We start from the raw sequence: 17174 nt of genomic DNA, 5'->3' as shown, positions 1-17174 counted from the left end.
ATTAGTAGTGGAATGAAACCTCCTGTTTTTAGTTTGGATCGAGCAACCTCTACGTCAAACCACAGTCCATCATCCAGGAACCCTAAAACCCGACATATTGTATGTAAGGCAGCTCTCTGTCTGTAAGGGCCTTCAGTGGTTGTCATCACGAGGAAAAAGAGGAGCCTCATTTCTAAAAGTCTGTGATCTCTACTGTCTTAACAAAACTAATCAGTCGTTCACACGTAAACTGAATTCAATACATTCAAATTTTTTTGAAATCCCTAAAAAAAAAAAGAAAAAAGAAAAGAAAAAAAATCAATCCGCAGCTAGCTGAGTGTTTGCTCGGCGGTGACCACTCGTTAGCGAAGCGTTGTGTAACAGGAGAGGAAAAACAGAGATGGACATGTGCCGCCGACATCACAACTGTAACACTTTAAACGCCGACACAGGAGAAAAAGAAACAAAAAAAAACACTTTGACATTGACTTTCAAACAAACCAAAAAAAAGTCATTTAAACCAAGAAATTGGCATTAACACTATTTTAAAAAAGCTGTATTAGTAATACTTCACTGGAGAGTGTTACGATGTAGGTGACACAAGGCAGAATCATTAAAAACAACTTATAAATCCACAAATATTCTTAGATTTTAGCTCCAATGGTTCCCTCTGTCATTAAAAGTTCAGTTAACCTTCAAGCTTGTCCAATTTTTACTGTTTAATCAAGAAAAACAAACTGTATTCGCCTTGTGCCAGTCTACAAAGTGAACAAGATGACCACTGCAGCTTTTGCAGCTCTAATCGAATAGTCACTGACATCAACACACACGCACACTTACACACCAGCTGCACGCCCTCTGTCACATGGTAAAAAAACAATTCCTCCTCTCAAGTGATTTTTTTTTTTAAAGTTTCTGATCACATTACATGTATTTCACACCACACACACACAAACACACACTTGTTACCAGTTACTGTACACTCACTAATCACCTCATGACATCCTAGAGAAAGCGTGTAGTGGAGAGGCAAAAACAAACAACAACGAAAAAAGGTCAGTAAGGAGCCGAAAGACAACGAGCACGCTCTGTGAGAGTTTCCACCAGGTCTGCTGTTCCCACTGAAAACAAAGCTGCCAGTCTAGCCAATAAAATGAAGACAGGTTGTTTTTTTTTCCAGGTGGGGGGGGGGAGACATCGGCCACAACGTTGTGCTTCACTGCAAGTAACTAACTCCCATTTTTACAGCACGAACACTGAAAGAAAAAACAACAGCTTTTCCCGTTAAGTGCTGTAAGAGTTTCGGATGGTTTAAACATGCATTTTGCTGCTTTCTGTTGCATATGTATTTATTTCTGCTGTTAACGAGAGTTAAACCTTTATTGTTATTTTGTTAAACACCCAAAACGGTCCACGTGTAATCGTACGGTAAGTGCATAGCAAATAAAGATGAAAGAAAATGCACACTACGGTAGCCCCTGCCCTGATGTCTTGGATCTCTTCACAGTAACAAACACTATGCATCACGACACAGCTTTGCAGGGAAGGGTTGGACATTTCTCACTACTGCACTTTTTTTTAAAGGACACTTGACATTTACAGGTTGTTGTTTTTTTCTCTCTTTTTTTTGTTTTTTTTAAGAGGAAATATTTGCCATTAGACATCCAAATCACCTACAGAGGAAATATATATATAGATATAGTATGGAAGCCCTTGAAATTAAAAAATAAACCAACAGGATTTGTTGAAGGGCATTTTTTTTCTGCTAACATAGGGTGGGGGGGGGGGGGGGGGGGGGGGGTGGGGGGGGGGGGGAATCCATTAAACGCCAGCTTTGTTATTTGGCTGCACGTTCTTAGTGACTTGTGCACACGCTGAGGCGCTGTTGCACTAGTTTGGAGTTTGTTTGCGGCACATGGTTGGTGTATCTGTTAGTTTAGAGCATGCACGTGAGGATCGGGGGTCTTCTGAGGGGGGCGGGGGCAGTCTTTGAAACCGGTGAGTGGTTGCATGCTGCTGCATTCCATAGAACGGAAACATAAAAGGCAGTTAGCTAATAATCTTGTGCTGTAGTCCCCTTGTAAACACACACACACACACCCACACACACACATACTGTACATTCACGTGTGCATGCATACTCACGGAGCACACCAACACACACAGAAAGGGGGCAATAATAAAGTGACTAGTAACAGCACTGCACCCCAGCGCTGCCCTCCCTCCTCTCCCTAAAGACAAATAAGACAACTGAAGCCAAAATGAGATTAAGGAAAAGGAGAAAGTCCAGCTGCTTTATGTCCTCCCTCAGCTCTGCGGGCGGCTGAGAGGTGGGGTTTGTGTGGAGGGCAGTCGAAAGGTCAGGTCCGGTTAGAGGAGTCGAGGCGCTCGGCCCTACGAGGGAGGCTTGCTGTAGCCGAAAAGTCCGACAGGTAGGTATTTGACGTGAGTGGGCCACTGGGCGGCCAGCTGGAAGAACTTGACGTCGTTCCACTCGACGCAGTCTATGGACACTGGTGGGAGATGGAAACGACGGTGAGGATAAGCTACAATGTGAGCAGGAAAGAAACAAAGCTGCTCGCGATCATCCAGCTCACCTTTCAGGATGGTCTGCTGCTGCTTGGCCGAGCAGATGAGTCGACTGATGCCTTCGATGACCTGGCTCTTGGAGTCTACGTCCTTCTCTTTGGGCTTCTTCCCCAAGAAGATGGTAGGAACTGAAGGGAGGAACAAACACCAGAGTCAAAGTGCTGTGTGATGGAGGGAGACGGCGACTGGGTGGCAGTGTGTGAGTCTAGATTTAGACTGGCTTACTTCAATTGCATTTAAATCTCTAGTATCCCACTACAGAGGACACATATATATACCCTGCTTCTCAGAGTATGCGCTCTGAACATGGATCTGAGGGATTCCTTTTAAAGACTTGTCCAAAGGGCTTTGCAGTAACTATTTTAGGGCCTGTCTGCAGGGAACCTGGCTAACTGCAACAAGCCTGCAAGTCAAAAACACTTATTTAGTGATAACAATGTAATATGGCCTCAGTCTGTGCTGAATGCAATACAGGGATCATTGTAAGAAAGAAATCAGTGAAATTAATCAATCGTTATTAATATTACAAATTTTAGTTTCAAGTGAAGCCATAATCATAAAAATGATTTAAAGCATCAGATTTGCAACGCCTCACCTTTTTTGTTCTTCTCCTTGGTGACCACAGTCATGGCCATGGTGCTGACCTGGGCCTGTGGATCGCTGCTGCCCCCGCCTGGTAGCCTGCTGACCTGCAGCGAGCGGAAGGCGCTCTTCAGCGTGTTCTTGCAGCCCGTGTCGCGTCGCTCTCCCTCCCGCCGCTTCTCTGCCAGAGAGGCCAGCCAGTAATCCACCTGCAGGCCGATGGCGTCCACGCCGTGGGACATGCTGGGGCTCCTGTGGACAGACAGCGCGTGCATGAGCGACTTCCTCAGGCCCTTCGTGACAACTATAAAGCATCGTAACTGAACTTTCCTATTATTCTCTGGTCTCTCATATCAAACTTGTGAAGAACTTAATTATTAACATATTTATCTGACATTATTTGTAGTTTTTAGTTTCAGCAGAATACACAGATGCAGTGAGGGGTTCTGCTCTGGTCCAATTATGAGACATACATACATCTAACTTTTCTTTACATCACAAACACATTTGTAAGATAATTTAACAGCTTCACGAGCAGACCGACTTGAATCTGAGAGCTGAATTTCATTCATCATGTTCAACACACTCCCCAAAAAATTTCTGCAGAGGACGAAATGTAAAAGATCAGATCAGTGATCTCTGCAGAGAGGCACTGCAGCAAAAAAAACATCTGATTCAGTGGCTGAAGCATCAAAGAGAGCCTCGATTGGGAAGAGGATCTCAGAGAAACACGAACAACTCGCTGCCTGTTTGCTTAAAGAACAAGCAGACGGCTGATTAAAAGGCATTTATCCCTCTGCCACAGCTCAGTACTGACAGCATCATCAACATGCATGCTGACAGCTGAGACATCAACAGAAAAACATACACAAATGCAGAAAATCAACCTGAATAAAATAAACGGTTCTTTAAATATCTACATCTGAGGACTTGATTTAAAGCACATCAGTATAATTACAAGATCCTGTAAAGAAATATGAATGTTAGAGAACTCTTACCCTTGAACTGTGAGCACGCTCCCCATGGAGGGAGAGGAGGGAGGCGTGGCTGTCTCTTTGATCATCCCGGTGGGAGAGCCGTGGGAGGGTGGTGATGTGGAGGGGACAGCGAGGCTCACTGCTACACCCTCCTCTGCATCTCCTTCATAACCCAAATGGAAATAACGTAAAACCCTAAATCTAATTCTTTTTTAACATCTTTTGACGTTTTCCAAACACTCACCTGTTGGAGACTGACCAGACTCGATCAGACCAACCTTCACCACCTGGAAAACAAGAAGGGATGTCAGCCAAAGATCCTGAAGATGAGCAGCAGCAAAGGTAAAAAGTTCCCACTCAAGAGTAGAATTCTCACCCCAATAAAAGGAATGAACTTCTGGTAGGAGTCTTCATCTCGCCTGGGAAAAGGACAGTGAGCGGTGTTTGTTAAAGAAGACCTAAAAGATCAAAGATCTGGCGCGTGTTCGCTGACATCTGTACTCACGTTCTGTGCTTGCAGGTTAGCATGGCCTCGGCGATGGGCAGCTGGTGTGTTACTGTAGCTCCGCTGATGTATTGGGAAATTCTTCCTGCCACATCCAACTGATCTGCAGGAGAAAATAAAAACAATTGGAGAAGTGAATAAACGTGCGAAACGCTGAAGTACGTCCTGAGGGGAGACGGCACGTGTGGTACCTGTCTGCGGCGGCTCTGAGCGACTGAACATGTCTCTCCACGCCCCGTCCAGAAAGGAGGAGCTGTAGCGATTGTCGAGGGCTCCGAGGTGTTTAGCCACAGGATGAGAGCCTGATGAACATAATGAAAGAGCGGGAAGGAGGAAGGATCGAGGAGTTTAATGAGCTAACACGACTGCCTGTTCCTCCTACCAATGTGCCAACAAGCAAGACATACTAACAAGTTACAGCATTTCCCAAAGTCCAATTAGCATGCAGACAAGTGACTGTGTGCACCAGACATCACTTCCTGCAAAGCAGTAAAACTTCGCTGCGGTCTGACTCTGCAGGAGGAGACAAAAGCAGGCTCTCTCACCCAGCGGCACCACCAGGAAGCGCATGTGGTTCAGCCAGTCAGATGTCTTGTTGGCGAGCTGGGTGACGAAGAACTGCAGGATGGCTCCCAGGTAGCTCTGGCTGCCCACCGCCACCACCTTCACTGGTCTGGGCATGGACGAATTACAGTTGCAGCTACAGGGAAAAAGAAAGAGAGAGAGAGAGAAATACTCATTACTCAAGAAACAAAAAGTTTGATCATTGTCTCAAAACATACTAAGAACATTCCTGTTTTAAGAAACACAACCTAATCTCTATTGGAAAATATCCTAAAAAAATAGATTTCTTATTACAGTGTGTCCTACAGATGTACAGATGTGCCTTGGTGCACATCTGAGATGAAGCACATCAAACTAGTGAGAATTCATTCAGTGCTCAGGAACCCAGACTGTGGGCGTTTTTAAAGGACATAGTACACACAGGTGTATGAAAGCTCTAGTTTTAAGGACGTTTCCTGTGTGGATTGCCCTTCATTTTTTATACTGAATTCCATTTGAAGTCAGAAATCCAGAGTTCCTACTAATTTTCAGCCAGAACACCCTCTCAAGATACACTATCCCACTCGGAAAGCTGGAGAAGCCAATCTAACTCCAACTTCACAATCCAAGATGGCAGCTCAGAGCGTAAACTGCACTAAGACTGTGGAACTGGTCCTCTGTACTATTACTGATGTGTATTCATGACTTGCTAAATAATCACTGACCAGGCTCTATCCATGAATGTGCTGCAGAGGTGTTTTTAACAGCAGAAATACAGGCACTGCGTTGCACTCCAGGTACTGTTACTGATGGCTAGCAAGCTAAATAAAACCTGTTATTGTGGCTGTACTGTAATGGGTTTGACTTCAGTCCCAGCTCCTGCATTAGAAAAAGAAACATGAAGCCCCTTTTATTCCCAGACTACAATCTAACTCACATTATTTAAGGCAAAATAATCATTTTATATTTCTAACTATTGCTCTGATGACATTTCCTTTATGTTCAGGCAAATTTCATGCCAACAGTGCAAACACAAACCAGAAGAATTCCCACATGTGTGGGAGAGAGTGATAAGCAGAGGGACAAGCCGACGTGATGGATGCAGATATGGGAGACATAAAGTTTTTGTTGCTTTTATAAAGCAAAGTGAGTCACAGGGGCAAAAAAAGGAGGAGGAGAACAGAAGGAGCAAAATATATAAGGGTCAAAGGAAGAACAGAAGTCAGAAAAATAAGGCTCAGAGCAAGAAGAAAGACTAAACAGATGAGTCACTCTGCACACCAATGAGTCTAGCTCGCTCTGTGTGTGTGTGTGTGTGTGTGTGTGTGTGTGTGTGTGTGTGTGTGTGTGTGTGTGTGTGTGTGTGTGTGTGTGTGTGTGTTAGATTCGATCAGAAAAACTCACAACTTCTGGATGCGAGTGAGCACGGCAGACAGCACCGCCTGTATTTCAGCTGCTGAGCACGTGCAGACCACCGGGTGTCTCTGTACCTGGAGCTGCTCTGCAACATACTGCAATACATGAAAGAGGAGATGTGCAGTCAAAAAAAAAAAAAAAGGGAAAGAAATAGGAATAAAAAAGAAAAAGAACGAACCAAATCCACCCAAAGTTATTACGGAAAGCTGCAGGCCTTACCTGCCCCTGCCAGTCTGTGCTGTTGACCAAAATGAGGCTCTCTGGGAGCGCCGAGTCCGACAACAAAATCTGGTTAAGCTGATCGTACACTGCTTTCCTCAGAACCTACACACACACACACACACACACAGAGTACATAAATCTCCCCACAGCGACACATTTGCTCTTCAGATGACTCATCACCACATACATAATTCATTTCTGAGCTCCAGGCCGGTCGTACATTATCAGAATTCATGTGTTTTATTTTTTTTAAAAACGCGTGGGTCATAAGCAGACGGAGAACAAAGGAAGATTTTTTTGTTAATTCCTCTGTGGGAAACAACCACAATACGCAGGTTTATTTTTGTATACATGGTTGAAACGATGATGCTGAAATCCTGGAAAGAGCTAAAGCGAAATGAGATTTTATAACCGTTCAGTGTCGTACCGGCGTGCTGTGTCCCAGCTCCGGGGACCTCTCAGAGTCGGAGCTGTTGGTCCGCTCACTGAGAGGTTTGGACAGCTGTCTCTCCTTCATCGGAGTGCTAATGCGCTTCTGCCTTGGTGTATGGCCTCCATCCAACCTGGTGGGGAAAAAAGTCAAACTCAAGAAATAAGAAGTTCAGGATTTTTCAGCATAGTCGCCTCTGAGGCCTCATTTTTCCTTTCATTTTATAAGCTTTACTTAGAGATCCTGAGTTGCCCTTAGAATTTACCAACCACAGGGTTTGTAAGCATGTTCATTAAAAGAAGGGGTTAATGCCTGAATTTGTAGCAGATCCAGTGTACAGTTATAATGATATAGGATTGTCTTTAGCGTACATTACATTTTTTGTAAACTAAATGCCCTCCTGGCAGACTTGGGGGATCCAATCTGGCACTAACTCTGCTGATCACTTAACCTTTCACCTTTCTGTCCAAACATATATTTATTCTGGCTCTAAAAAACAAGATGGCAGGGGTCATTACTCAAGCTAAAACTGAGCTGATTAGTAAAGAGGCCAACGCACAGATTAAAACAGCTAAACAAATGTATCTGGGACTAAGCCTTGGGTGACTTACCTCGGCGATGCCATCGGCTGTGCTTCACCTTTGCTGCTCTTAATGGGTGTACGGGGTTTTTCTGCCACGGACACCATGATGCACGGGCCGACTTCAGCGAACAGCTCCTGGTCTGTTAGCTCCTACACACAAACAGACACACACAGTCCACAGACAGGCTGTCAGTGTCAAAGAAAGGAGATACTGGCACCCACTTTTTTGTGTTTCTTCTGCTCTCTCAATCTGTCTCGCTTGCAGCACAGATGGCGGCGAATCCGCCTCAGAGTGATACCGACAAAGATCCCAGCACAACATTAACTCTCCCTCTTTGACACACTGACACTCATTTAAAAACACACGAGGAAAGTCGTACCAGCGTGTCGGTCTCAGACGGGATCTCATCCAGGTTGCGGCTTCGGGAAGGTTTCATCTTCTCCAGAAGAGGCTGCTCCCCCTGCTGGGAACAGAAGGGAGAGGCAGTCAGTCTACGGGCTTAATGAGCCTCGAGATTTGGTAAACAAGAAGGAGCAGAGCTCTCGGCTCTCGGCTTCAGGGAGAAAACTCAACAGCAGTTACGCCCAGAAGATGTTGGTTTTCGTCTGCCGTTTTAGGCCAGACGAAGCATTCTACACAAATAATTAGATAGGACCTACTTACTGAAGTGAAAGCAGCTCCTTCATCTTCCAAACACATATTTGAGAAAGTGTCCCAACAGCAGTCAGAACCTAAAAGCTTATTTCATTATGAAGGGAGGAACTGGAGCTGCCTGAAGCACATCCAGTGCCATCCATTCAAACTGAGAGACTAAACACTTTTTATTCAGCAGATGGTCACCGTCAAAGACTTATTGAATTTCTGCTCCATTAAGGAAATGCTAGCGTGAAACATTTTTCAAATTTCACATTTCCACTGCGCTCCCCGCCGTGCTGACTGTCACCGGCTTTAGATTCTGGATATTTAGCACATCAATGCAGAGTCGCATGCTGTTTTTCATGCTACTTGCTTCATTTCATGCTGCATTCTTCACGTACTTTATGGTACTATGTGCTACTTAGTCACACTGTTTTACTACAGCTTTATTGTTTTGCTATCCTGCCACTAGAAGCACTTTGCAATCTTAGGTTAATGCCGTATCGCTCAGCTTCTCGTGTACTTTTACTATGACTTCTTAAGGGCCCAAGAAATAGAAGAAGTTATAGTATTCACAAGAAATCTTTAGCCAACCCTACGTTCTTTATGTTTGGCTAATAAAATGAGGAATGTGCAGCAATTTATTGAAATATGAATGAAGCATATTTAAGGACAGACTGCACAGCGTGCTGAGATATGCCAAGTTTTCAGCAAATTACGTGTTTTAGTTGTAACAATAGTAGTAGAGCCTACAAAGGGATGGCTCAAGACTTGTGCACAGTACCGTATATCCAACACTACTAAATTAAATTGTGTATCAAGTTTTTTTCCCCACAAGGTAACGTCAATGTAGAGAAAATACAAATACTCTTGAGTTTTTGCTGAGACGGACACAGGTCTCACTTTACACCAACGAGGCGAGCGCTGCATTTGGACACAGGTTTGAAAGCGTTCCGGTTGTAAAGTCAGATATCCTTCGTGAAGAGTTCACTGCGCTCTAACAGGTGAGGCGTTTCAGTGAGTTACTCACCGGGCTGAACGTGTCTCTGCCCAAACTGCCTTTGCTGTTCAGGCTGCCGATCTCCGTCTGAGAGCTCGACTGAGACATTCCCTCAAAGAACGGCCTGAGCAAACACACACACACACGTTAACTTTTTATTCAGATACTTACATAACACACATTTATTTTTTAATGATAGACAGAAAGAAAGAGCAGAACAGAAGAAAGTCAAGTAACAGCGGTAAGACTTCTGGGTTCTGGGTCACTCTGAGGCTTTCTGATGTTATTGAAAATAATGACTCAGACTGGGCAGCGATTCTGTGTCGTTTAAGTATGCAAAGAAGAATTTTTGAGCAAAATAATTATTATTCAAAAGTTCTGATCAAAGTTAAAACTGACCCAGTTTTGGCTCATGCCAAGCTTTTAATCTGTGGCTGTAATGAGCAGCTTCGCCCAACAGAGGGGGCTCTGAATTGTTAATGAAAGTCCTCTCTCGTGTGCTCGTCAGTGTCTGTGCGGGTGAAGCGGGAGTGTGGGGATGAATATTAATGTCGCGTCTGTGCCAGTGCTCGTACCTCAGCTTAGGTTTGGGCGTGCTCAGGATGCTGTCGGTCTCGTCCAGCTCCGGCCCGCTGTCGCTCGGGTTGTACATCTCCAGGCTGTCGTACAGCTCGTCCAGGTCCTCCTCCACCTCCTGGATCTGCTCCCTGGACACGTGCTCCAGGCCAAAACCAACCTGGGAGAGACGCACGGAGGAGCGGGTGACCAACACACACGGTCGCTGTGCAGCTTTGACACCTAGAGTTTCTGTTTATCACCTGAATCTGTCACTTCTCTTCACACAAAAAGCACATCGACGGCAGCCTCCCTTCCTTTAAATGAGCACTAATCTCTGTGCGTACAGGGGACAGACATGTTGATACCAGCTGTGAAACCAGACACGGATCACTGCCTGTTTCTCTGTTGACACCACGGGGCTTTGCAAGCCCGCAATTTCACAGAAGCTGAATATCAAAAGTGAAAGAAGCGAGATGCTTACATGCCACAGTGACCTGGCTAACATCAGAGCGAGTCAGGCAGCTCAGCCTAACTCCTAAACAGGGAGCCCAGTTATAGCAGTGATTTGGACTTAAAAGGTAAGTATTCATGCATGTAATCATAAGCAATACAAGCAGGGATAAACAGAAATAACACGAGTTTGTGTTTGGACCAGCACTCCACTCCAAAAATGTTCATTCAGCGTGGGAACAGAGACGTCACGTCTTTACGATTTAAAGCGCACTCAGGAGCCAGCCAGTAAACCACACACAATGGATAATCATTTGTATTGTTATCTGATGTGATAGCATAGCTGGTTCTGCTTTCATAATGTAACACTATCCGCCTGTGTGTGTGCGTGCATGTGTGTGAGATCACTGAGGGGGAAAAACAAGGTGGAGACGCATTCATTAGAAGCAACCACCTCAAAGTACTCCGACGGGTGTTTATATGTCTGTGGACAGACTTTTCATTGTGATTGTGTCATAGGCACACGCGTGGCTGGCATCTCAATGAAAGCAGACTTGGACGGCAGGATATTTCCTTAAGGAAAAACACCAGCGCTGTAAACAATATCATTTCAGTCGCTGGTACTGGGAATTTGTGTAAAGCACTACTGATCCATCAGTTCAATCACAAGCTGCACTTTTGTAATATTTGTTGAAATACATTGTGTTTTAACCTGCAGGAGGTCCTGAGTGTTTCAGATTGATGTGCATTCTCACGGAAAGTGTGTTTAGTGCATGATGTGAAGCTGTCCCCGCTGCTGCTATGGTGACGCTTTTCAACAAGTTTATGGTCTTTTTATGCATCAAATGACAGGTGAGGTGTCAGGCCCTTTGTAGTGTTATTGTTTGTCGAGGGGATTGATTTAGTTATTAGGCAGTTGGTCAAATAAGGTCAAAGTCTTACTGCCTTTAGTACACGTGGACTGATGGTGCATCAGAGGAATAACTGTGAGACGGCCTTGGTCTGAGAATTCTTTACTATCGAGTCAGATGTGATTTTATTGTAAAAATCATCTAGTTTGTTGTTCAACAAGGATAAGCTGGGGTAAAATTGGGTTTCTATTGCAGCGATGAGTTTCCAGATAGTTAATAATTAAACTTATGGCTGAATCTATAAGAATCCAACTATCCTCTGCTCCTTATCTGAGTTTGGGTCACAGGGACTCTGGGGCGGTGGGGGACTGAGTGTTTCTCAAGAGAGCCCAGAGGTATAATCTCTCCAGCTAGTCTCCTGGCAGCCTTCTCTCGGTAGGACATGGTTGAAACACCTCTTTTAGGTGACGTCCAGGAAGTATCCTAATCAGGACCACCTAAACTGACTCCTTTAGCCCACGGGGCCTTGACCTGAAAAGGCTACATTGGTCCGCAGGGGTTTGCTGCTTATTGGATTGAGCGGTGATCAGTGTGGAGAGCAATCCAATCCTCAGCTTCCATAACCAGTTTGCAGTACATGGAGCGTCACTTCTACCAAACCATCATTAAATAATCAGGTCAGATTTGACCAGAGGCCCTCGTCAGATTAGATCACACAGACTGAACAAGACCCACCTCTGAACTCCACTTTTGTTTCAATCTCAACTAAACACCTAAAAATTTTATAACTCTGTCTTGTGATGTTTTCCCAGTGACAAAATCTGTACACAAACAGACATAAACAACAAATATCAAACCGCCTTCGTGGTACTTAAAAAGTAGCAGAAAGAGTTTTGCTAGGATCAGCAATGTTTGTAATCACATGAATAAAGCAGAAGTAGATTTTCTGCAACACTGGTCACAGCAATACACATGGAACATTTTACAATAACAGTGATCTGAGTAATTAAAATAAAAGAAGTCACATGTTCAGGCTTTGCCTCTGCACACCATTACAGCAGATCTTAAAACAGCTTTAATTAAAGAAAGTGTTGCATTCAATGTTCAGGAATTACAGACATTTTTATAACCAGTCTCCTGTTTTCAGATGCTCCAAATTAACCGAACACAAGTCTAGAAGGCTGAAGTGTAGAGCTTATGGACGTCAGAAAATGCCGTTTCCTCACTTGGGATGCTTTGTTAGACCTTTAATGCAGCCGCTACTTTTTTGTGGGTCTCTGCCTTCAGTAGCCAAAATTCTGCTCCGCTGAGTTGAGATTAGGTGACTGACTTGAAGAAAATCACATTTATTTGCTTCAAGAATCTCTTGAGTTGCTTTTGCAGTTTGCTTTGGGTCATTATTTGCACTATGAAGCACTGTGTGACCAGTTCTGCAGCATATGACTGAATCTGAGCAGAACGTACAGCCCTGTGCACTTCACAGTTCATCCTGCTGCTTGCATCTGCAGTCACATCATTAACAAACACTACTGACCCAGTTCCACTGGCAGCCATACATGCCCTCGCCCTAACACTGCTGCCACTATGCTTCTCTTCCCATCATTCTGCTACTTTTTCATCTTAGTTTGATCCGTCCACAAAAAACTCTCCAGAACTGTGCGTGCTCTTATACATGTTTTCAGTCCAAGTCTGATGTGACTTAAGTGAAACCGCTGATGGTTTTCGTGCACTTTGGCCGTCTTCTGTGCTCTTTTAGGCTTTTTAGTGTAGCTGAGCTGCTGAGTGCATCCATTCTTTCTAACAATGCACCAGACTGTAGATTCTTTTCGCTACTGAAGTTTTTGCTCTTTCTGTGACAGGTTTCCCGAGATTTGCAGGCTTAATGACGGCATACTTCACTTGCACCGACATCTCTTGGGCCTCATATTTAAAATCCCAGTGAAAAGCTACCAAATACAAGTTTAATTAACTCCAGATCTTTTATCCTCTTAATTTGTCATTGAATAATGAATGGATGGGCATCATCTGGCTGCTGTGCAGCGAGTTATCCAATTAATTAAAAAAAAAACCTCGACTTAAAGCTGAAAATCTGCACGTTAATATCAAATCTGAAACTCCTCTGTGGTGGTGTGCAGACACAAAACTACACAAACAATCCAAATGTATGAAATCAAACAAAATCAATATGTCGTACACGCTTATACAAATAAAATAGCAATATTCCAATTTGCAATTTTGAAAAGCGACACGAGCAAGCACAGGATGCAAGCACAGACGAACAAAATTCGATTTGTAAAGACACAGAGGGAAGGTAATGAAATTTTAATAGATTGTAACACACACGCACCCACTTTGAGACAGCACACACATATTTTGCTTGACAGAAGCACACAAACACACACACACAAACATCTTTGTTCTATTTTAAATTACAATGTCATTGTGAGCTGCCAGCTGAATCTCAGTTGTTCTGCCACATCTCTCCCACACATCTCCGTGTGTCTTCAAAGCTCAACTGAAATACACGTCGACTCCCAACAACCTGGCAAACGCACACTCTGAACCTCGCACATAAAGCCGAAGTGTGGACGTGTGATATAAGTGATCAGGAAGGAAGAAGAGCCACGGAGAGGGGAGGGGAATAGAAGAGAGAAAAACAACGGAGAAATGAGCACCCACCTCATCTGTGACTTTAAACCTTTTCAGCAAGGCGACAAACTTCTGTTTGATGTTGGGTTGCTGTGAGAGAGAAAATGGAAAAAAAGGCACAACGTGAAACTCGGATAGATGTTCATATCAGTGTGTGTGCGTGTGTGTGGGGGGAGAACACGACAGCCTAGGGAAAACCGACAGGAGGCAATCTCCACGCACTTTTCACGCCTGATGAGTCAAAACAGCAGCAGTTAATGGATGCAGCATCACTTCTGCAAAGGAAAAATGTGCCTCGTGTTATTACACTGGAATATGTGAGAGCGGGCCCGTTACCGAGGTTATCCAAGTCGACGCTTCCCAACACGAGATGCGTTTCCTGAATAATCGCAAAGGACTGATTATCTTATTCAAAAAGTGATCTGAAAAAGGAAGACGTAACATTTACTGAACGCGAGTCTGGAGTTTTTCTTGAAACGTGCGACATCTGTCCGACTCGGCAGTTCAAAATTCAATTACATTTTTGCGTGCGTGACATTTGTGAGCCAGACGAGATTATCCTGCAAAAAGGAAGCGGATCTTCAAATGCACAAGTTATTTTTACCTCAAAAACTAAATCCAAGACTATTTCTAAAACACTACACTTTTTATAACCTGTAATAACCATTTGACGGCCTCATAGGTGAGTTGATATGCTTACTAACTAATTTGCACACGCAGCAGTTGCAGAGAAATGTTATAACTTATTGAGCCACCTGGTCTCTTGTATTAGCCTCTGGCTCATACTCTACAAACACATCACATAACGCCACCGTTGCTTTAAATGATAATGTAGTAAGCTCCAAGCAGCTGGTGACATTGTTGCACTTGCTCTGTTGACACAAAATAACTGCAATATGTTTAGAATAGGGTTTTTTTTTTCAATGTTGCAGTAAAGCTAAAGCAACTAAATACAATGTATTCACAAATAACACATTCATTTCAGACATAAATGTATAAGAGTATACAAAAGGTTCAGCTAAACAAAAATCAGAAACAAAGAAGGAATAAATCACATGGTCTAGTATGAATGGCCATGCGGGAGGTTTGACACCAGTGCTCGAATGTATTTACTGTCACATGTCAATCAATGGTATCCTGCGTTCTCATTGGTAGTCACTTTAATTGCTCACTTCAACCGTCAGAAAAGTTAAACTCAAGACCCGCCCACTATGTATTGCCGGCGATCATTTCCCCCATGGTTATTTGAAGTCATGGATTTCTATGGGGACTGGTTGCCATGGTGCCGCCAGTCACTGTGTGAATACCCCTTAACTCTGGACGTACCCACCCACCTGTTAGCTGTCAGTTATTTTGCCAAATGTCACTAACAACATTCACTGTGTGGCCCTACAAACTGCCCATTCACCTCTAAGCTGTAATAGTAGCACACTGTAGCAGTAATAGAGGTAGTTTATAAGGTAGCGAGTAGCAACCACCATAGCAGCTTCTGCAGTTCCTCCAATCACCACTCGAGGATGCTTCTAGAAGCAAAGCACACAGACTTTCATATCCAAATGATCAACATCACTGCAGAACGTGCTTACAGCCCAGTCCAAAACCTGTTTTGATTTCAGCAGCACATTTTTTCCCCCTAACATCGATGTTCACAGTTGTATGACTCACCCACTGAAATATTAAGCAGCAACAAGTCTTAGCTGTTTGTCAGACAGGTGGATGCCAACAGAGGCGTAGCTGCAGCTCCCTGTGACTAACGTTTGTCCTTTCGGTATCTCTGTGTTCATCTATTTGTTAATGTGCATCAGTGATTTGTGGCTTTACTGGATTCTTACATAATTCTGCATAAATCTAATAAACACTATGATTTTTCGGGTATGTAATTACCTGGATCAGTCAAAAACAGATTATTCTGCATGAATATTTAATCTAGAAAGCAATTTACTAAATGTACTTTCCAAAAAATTTTCTTTGATCCTATGATCGTGATCGAAATTTATATTAGTCAATGTGATTATTTCCCAACTGAGTTTACAAAGGCAGGACCTCTATTATTGTCCGCTGTGTTTTATAACTCATGACTTCGATGTCCTGATTGGACATGAAAAATACAGATAATGAACAAAAGGCATAGTTTCAAACGCTTGGCATCATCCTCTTATTCTGTGACATTAATTTAAATGCACAAAGTCAAGCAGCAAATACAGCCGACTCATAAACACACAACTGTCCTTGCAAACACTGCAGTTCACTGTTTAAATATGAAGATTATTCTACCTGAAGCCATCTTTGGGACACGGCATGTTTTTCTTTTTTAAAATTAGTGGAAACCCAACAATCTTCGCATGTGTGTAAATCTACTTCAGGCCAAACGTTAAAATAAAATTCTCAGCGTCGTTTTGGGTTTTAAAAAAAACAACAACCCAGAAACAAAACAAAAAAAGAAAGGATGAAAAACTCAGTTTGGATGTAAAAAATGAAGGAAAAAAAAGTACAAAGCAAAGCTTTCATCTGCAAAACAAGTGGGTGTCTGAGTGGCTGTGGAGAGTGAGAGTGTTTTGGAGGATTTGTCGCAATTTGCTGCTACGCAGTGGAGAGGGTCGGCTTCATGCCGGACCTCCTGGGGACGCACAGGGTGCAGGGTCTGCTGTAGGGGCTTTTAAGAGCGAGTACATATTTAATGTGTGTGTAGCAGTGCAGGTGGTTAGTGTGTGCATGTGTGCGCGCACGTGTGTGTGTGTTCTATAGAATCTACAAAGGTGCCGCAATAACAGCCTCCTTAGACAAACACAAGCACGCACATACCAAATGCTGCCTTTCTTCTGCTAAGCTGCAGCTCTACCTTCATTTTTTCCAGGGTGATTTAAAAAAATTTAAATTGTGTTGTAATCTGTGCCTCCTGCTGAGCCTTTATGTACAGTTTATGTGTGCGCGTGTGTGTCCGTGCAGCCTCAGGTTAAAATCGGCCTGATTATACGTAGAGTGAATGAGCGGCAGAAAATGGATTTGCAGATAAACCAACACGGGAGCGAGCCAGGCCGAGAAAGAGAGACAGGAGCGGGAGGGGAGGTTGGGGCGAGCAGATAAGGAGGAGAGGTTGAATGAGGTGAGGCGAGAGGCTGCGCAGGAGGAGGGAGGGTTGTTGAGTCCAGTCAAATCAAATTTATCTGAAACGGCCGTCGCACGAAGCGGGTTTGCTGCAAAAG

At 43.7% G+C, this 17174-nt stretch overlaps 1 protein-coding gene across 2 annotated transcripts in view; it reads right to left on the bottom strand.

Annotated features, from left to right (window-relative positions):
* Positions 1–1774: 1774 nt before the first annotated feature.
* The window catches only part of pacs1b (phosphofurin acidic cluster sorting protein 1b), a 69661-nt gene continuing 54261 nt past the window's right edge, over positions 1775–17174 (bottom strand). The window contains exons 8-24 of one of the 2 annotated variants that reach the window (XM_085266141.1): positions 14002–14061; positions 10039–10199; positions 9494–9587; positions 8207–8290; positions 7855–7976; positions 7241–7376; positions 6811–6915; positions 6580–6686; positions 5178–5332; positions 4824–4934; positions 4633–4735; positions 4504–4546; positions 4372–4414; positions 4149–4290; positions 3164–3402; positions 2577–2696; positions 1775–2492 (exon numbers count right to left, since the gene is read on the bottom strand). In XM_085266141.1, the coding sequence (XP_085122267.1) occupies positions 2374–2492; positions 2577–2696; positions 3164–3402; positions 4149–4290; positions 4372–4414; positions 4504–4546; positions 4633–4735; positions 4824–4934; positions 5178–5332; positions 6580–6686; positions 6811–6915; positions 7241–7376; positions 7855–7976; positions 8207–8290; positions 9494–9587; positions 10039–10199; positions 14002–14061 (1944 nt within the window). In that variant the 3' untranslated portion in view covers positions 1775–2373. The remainder of the gene's footprint in view (positions 2493–2576; positions 2697–3163; positions 3403–4148; positions 4291–4371; positions 4415–4503; positions 4547–4632; positions 4736–4823; positions 4935–5177; positions 5333–6579; positions 6687–6810; positions 6916–7240; positions 7377–7854; positions 7977–8206; positions 8291–9493; positions 9588–10038; positions 10200–14001; positions 14062–17174) is intronic. The other variant, XM_085266150.1, reaches the window with a different exon arrangement.

The sequence above is a fragment of the Mchenga conophoros genome, linkage group LG3 (assembly GCF_057382185.1).
Source record: "Mchenga conophoros isolate Kocher_MC1m ecotype Shallow Benthic linkage group LG3, M_conophoros_male_GT1.1, whole genome shotgun sequence".
Taxonomy (NCBI): Eukaryota; Metazoa; Chordata; class Actinopteri; order Cichliformes; family Cichlidae; genus Mchenga; species Mchenga conophoros.
This window is presented reverse-complemented; position numbering and strand designations above follow the sequence as displayed.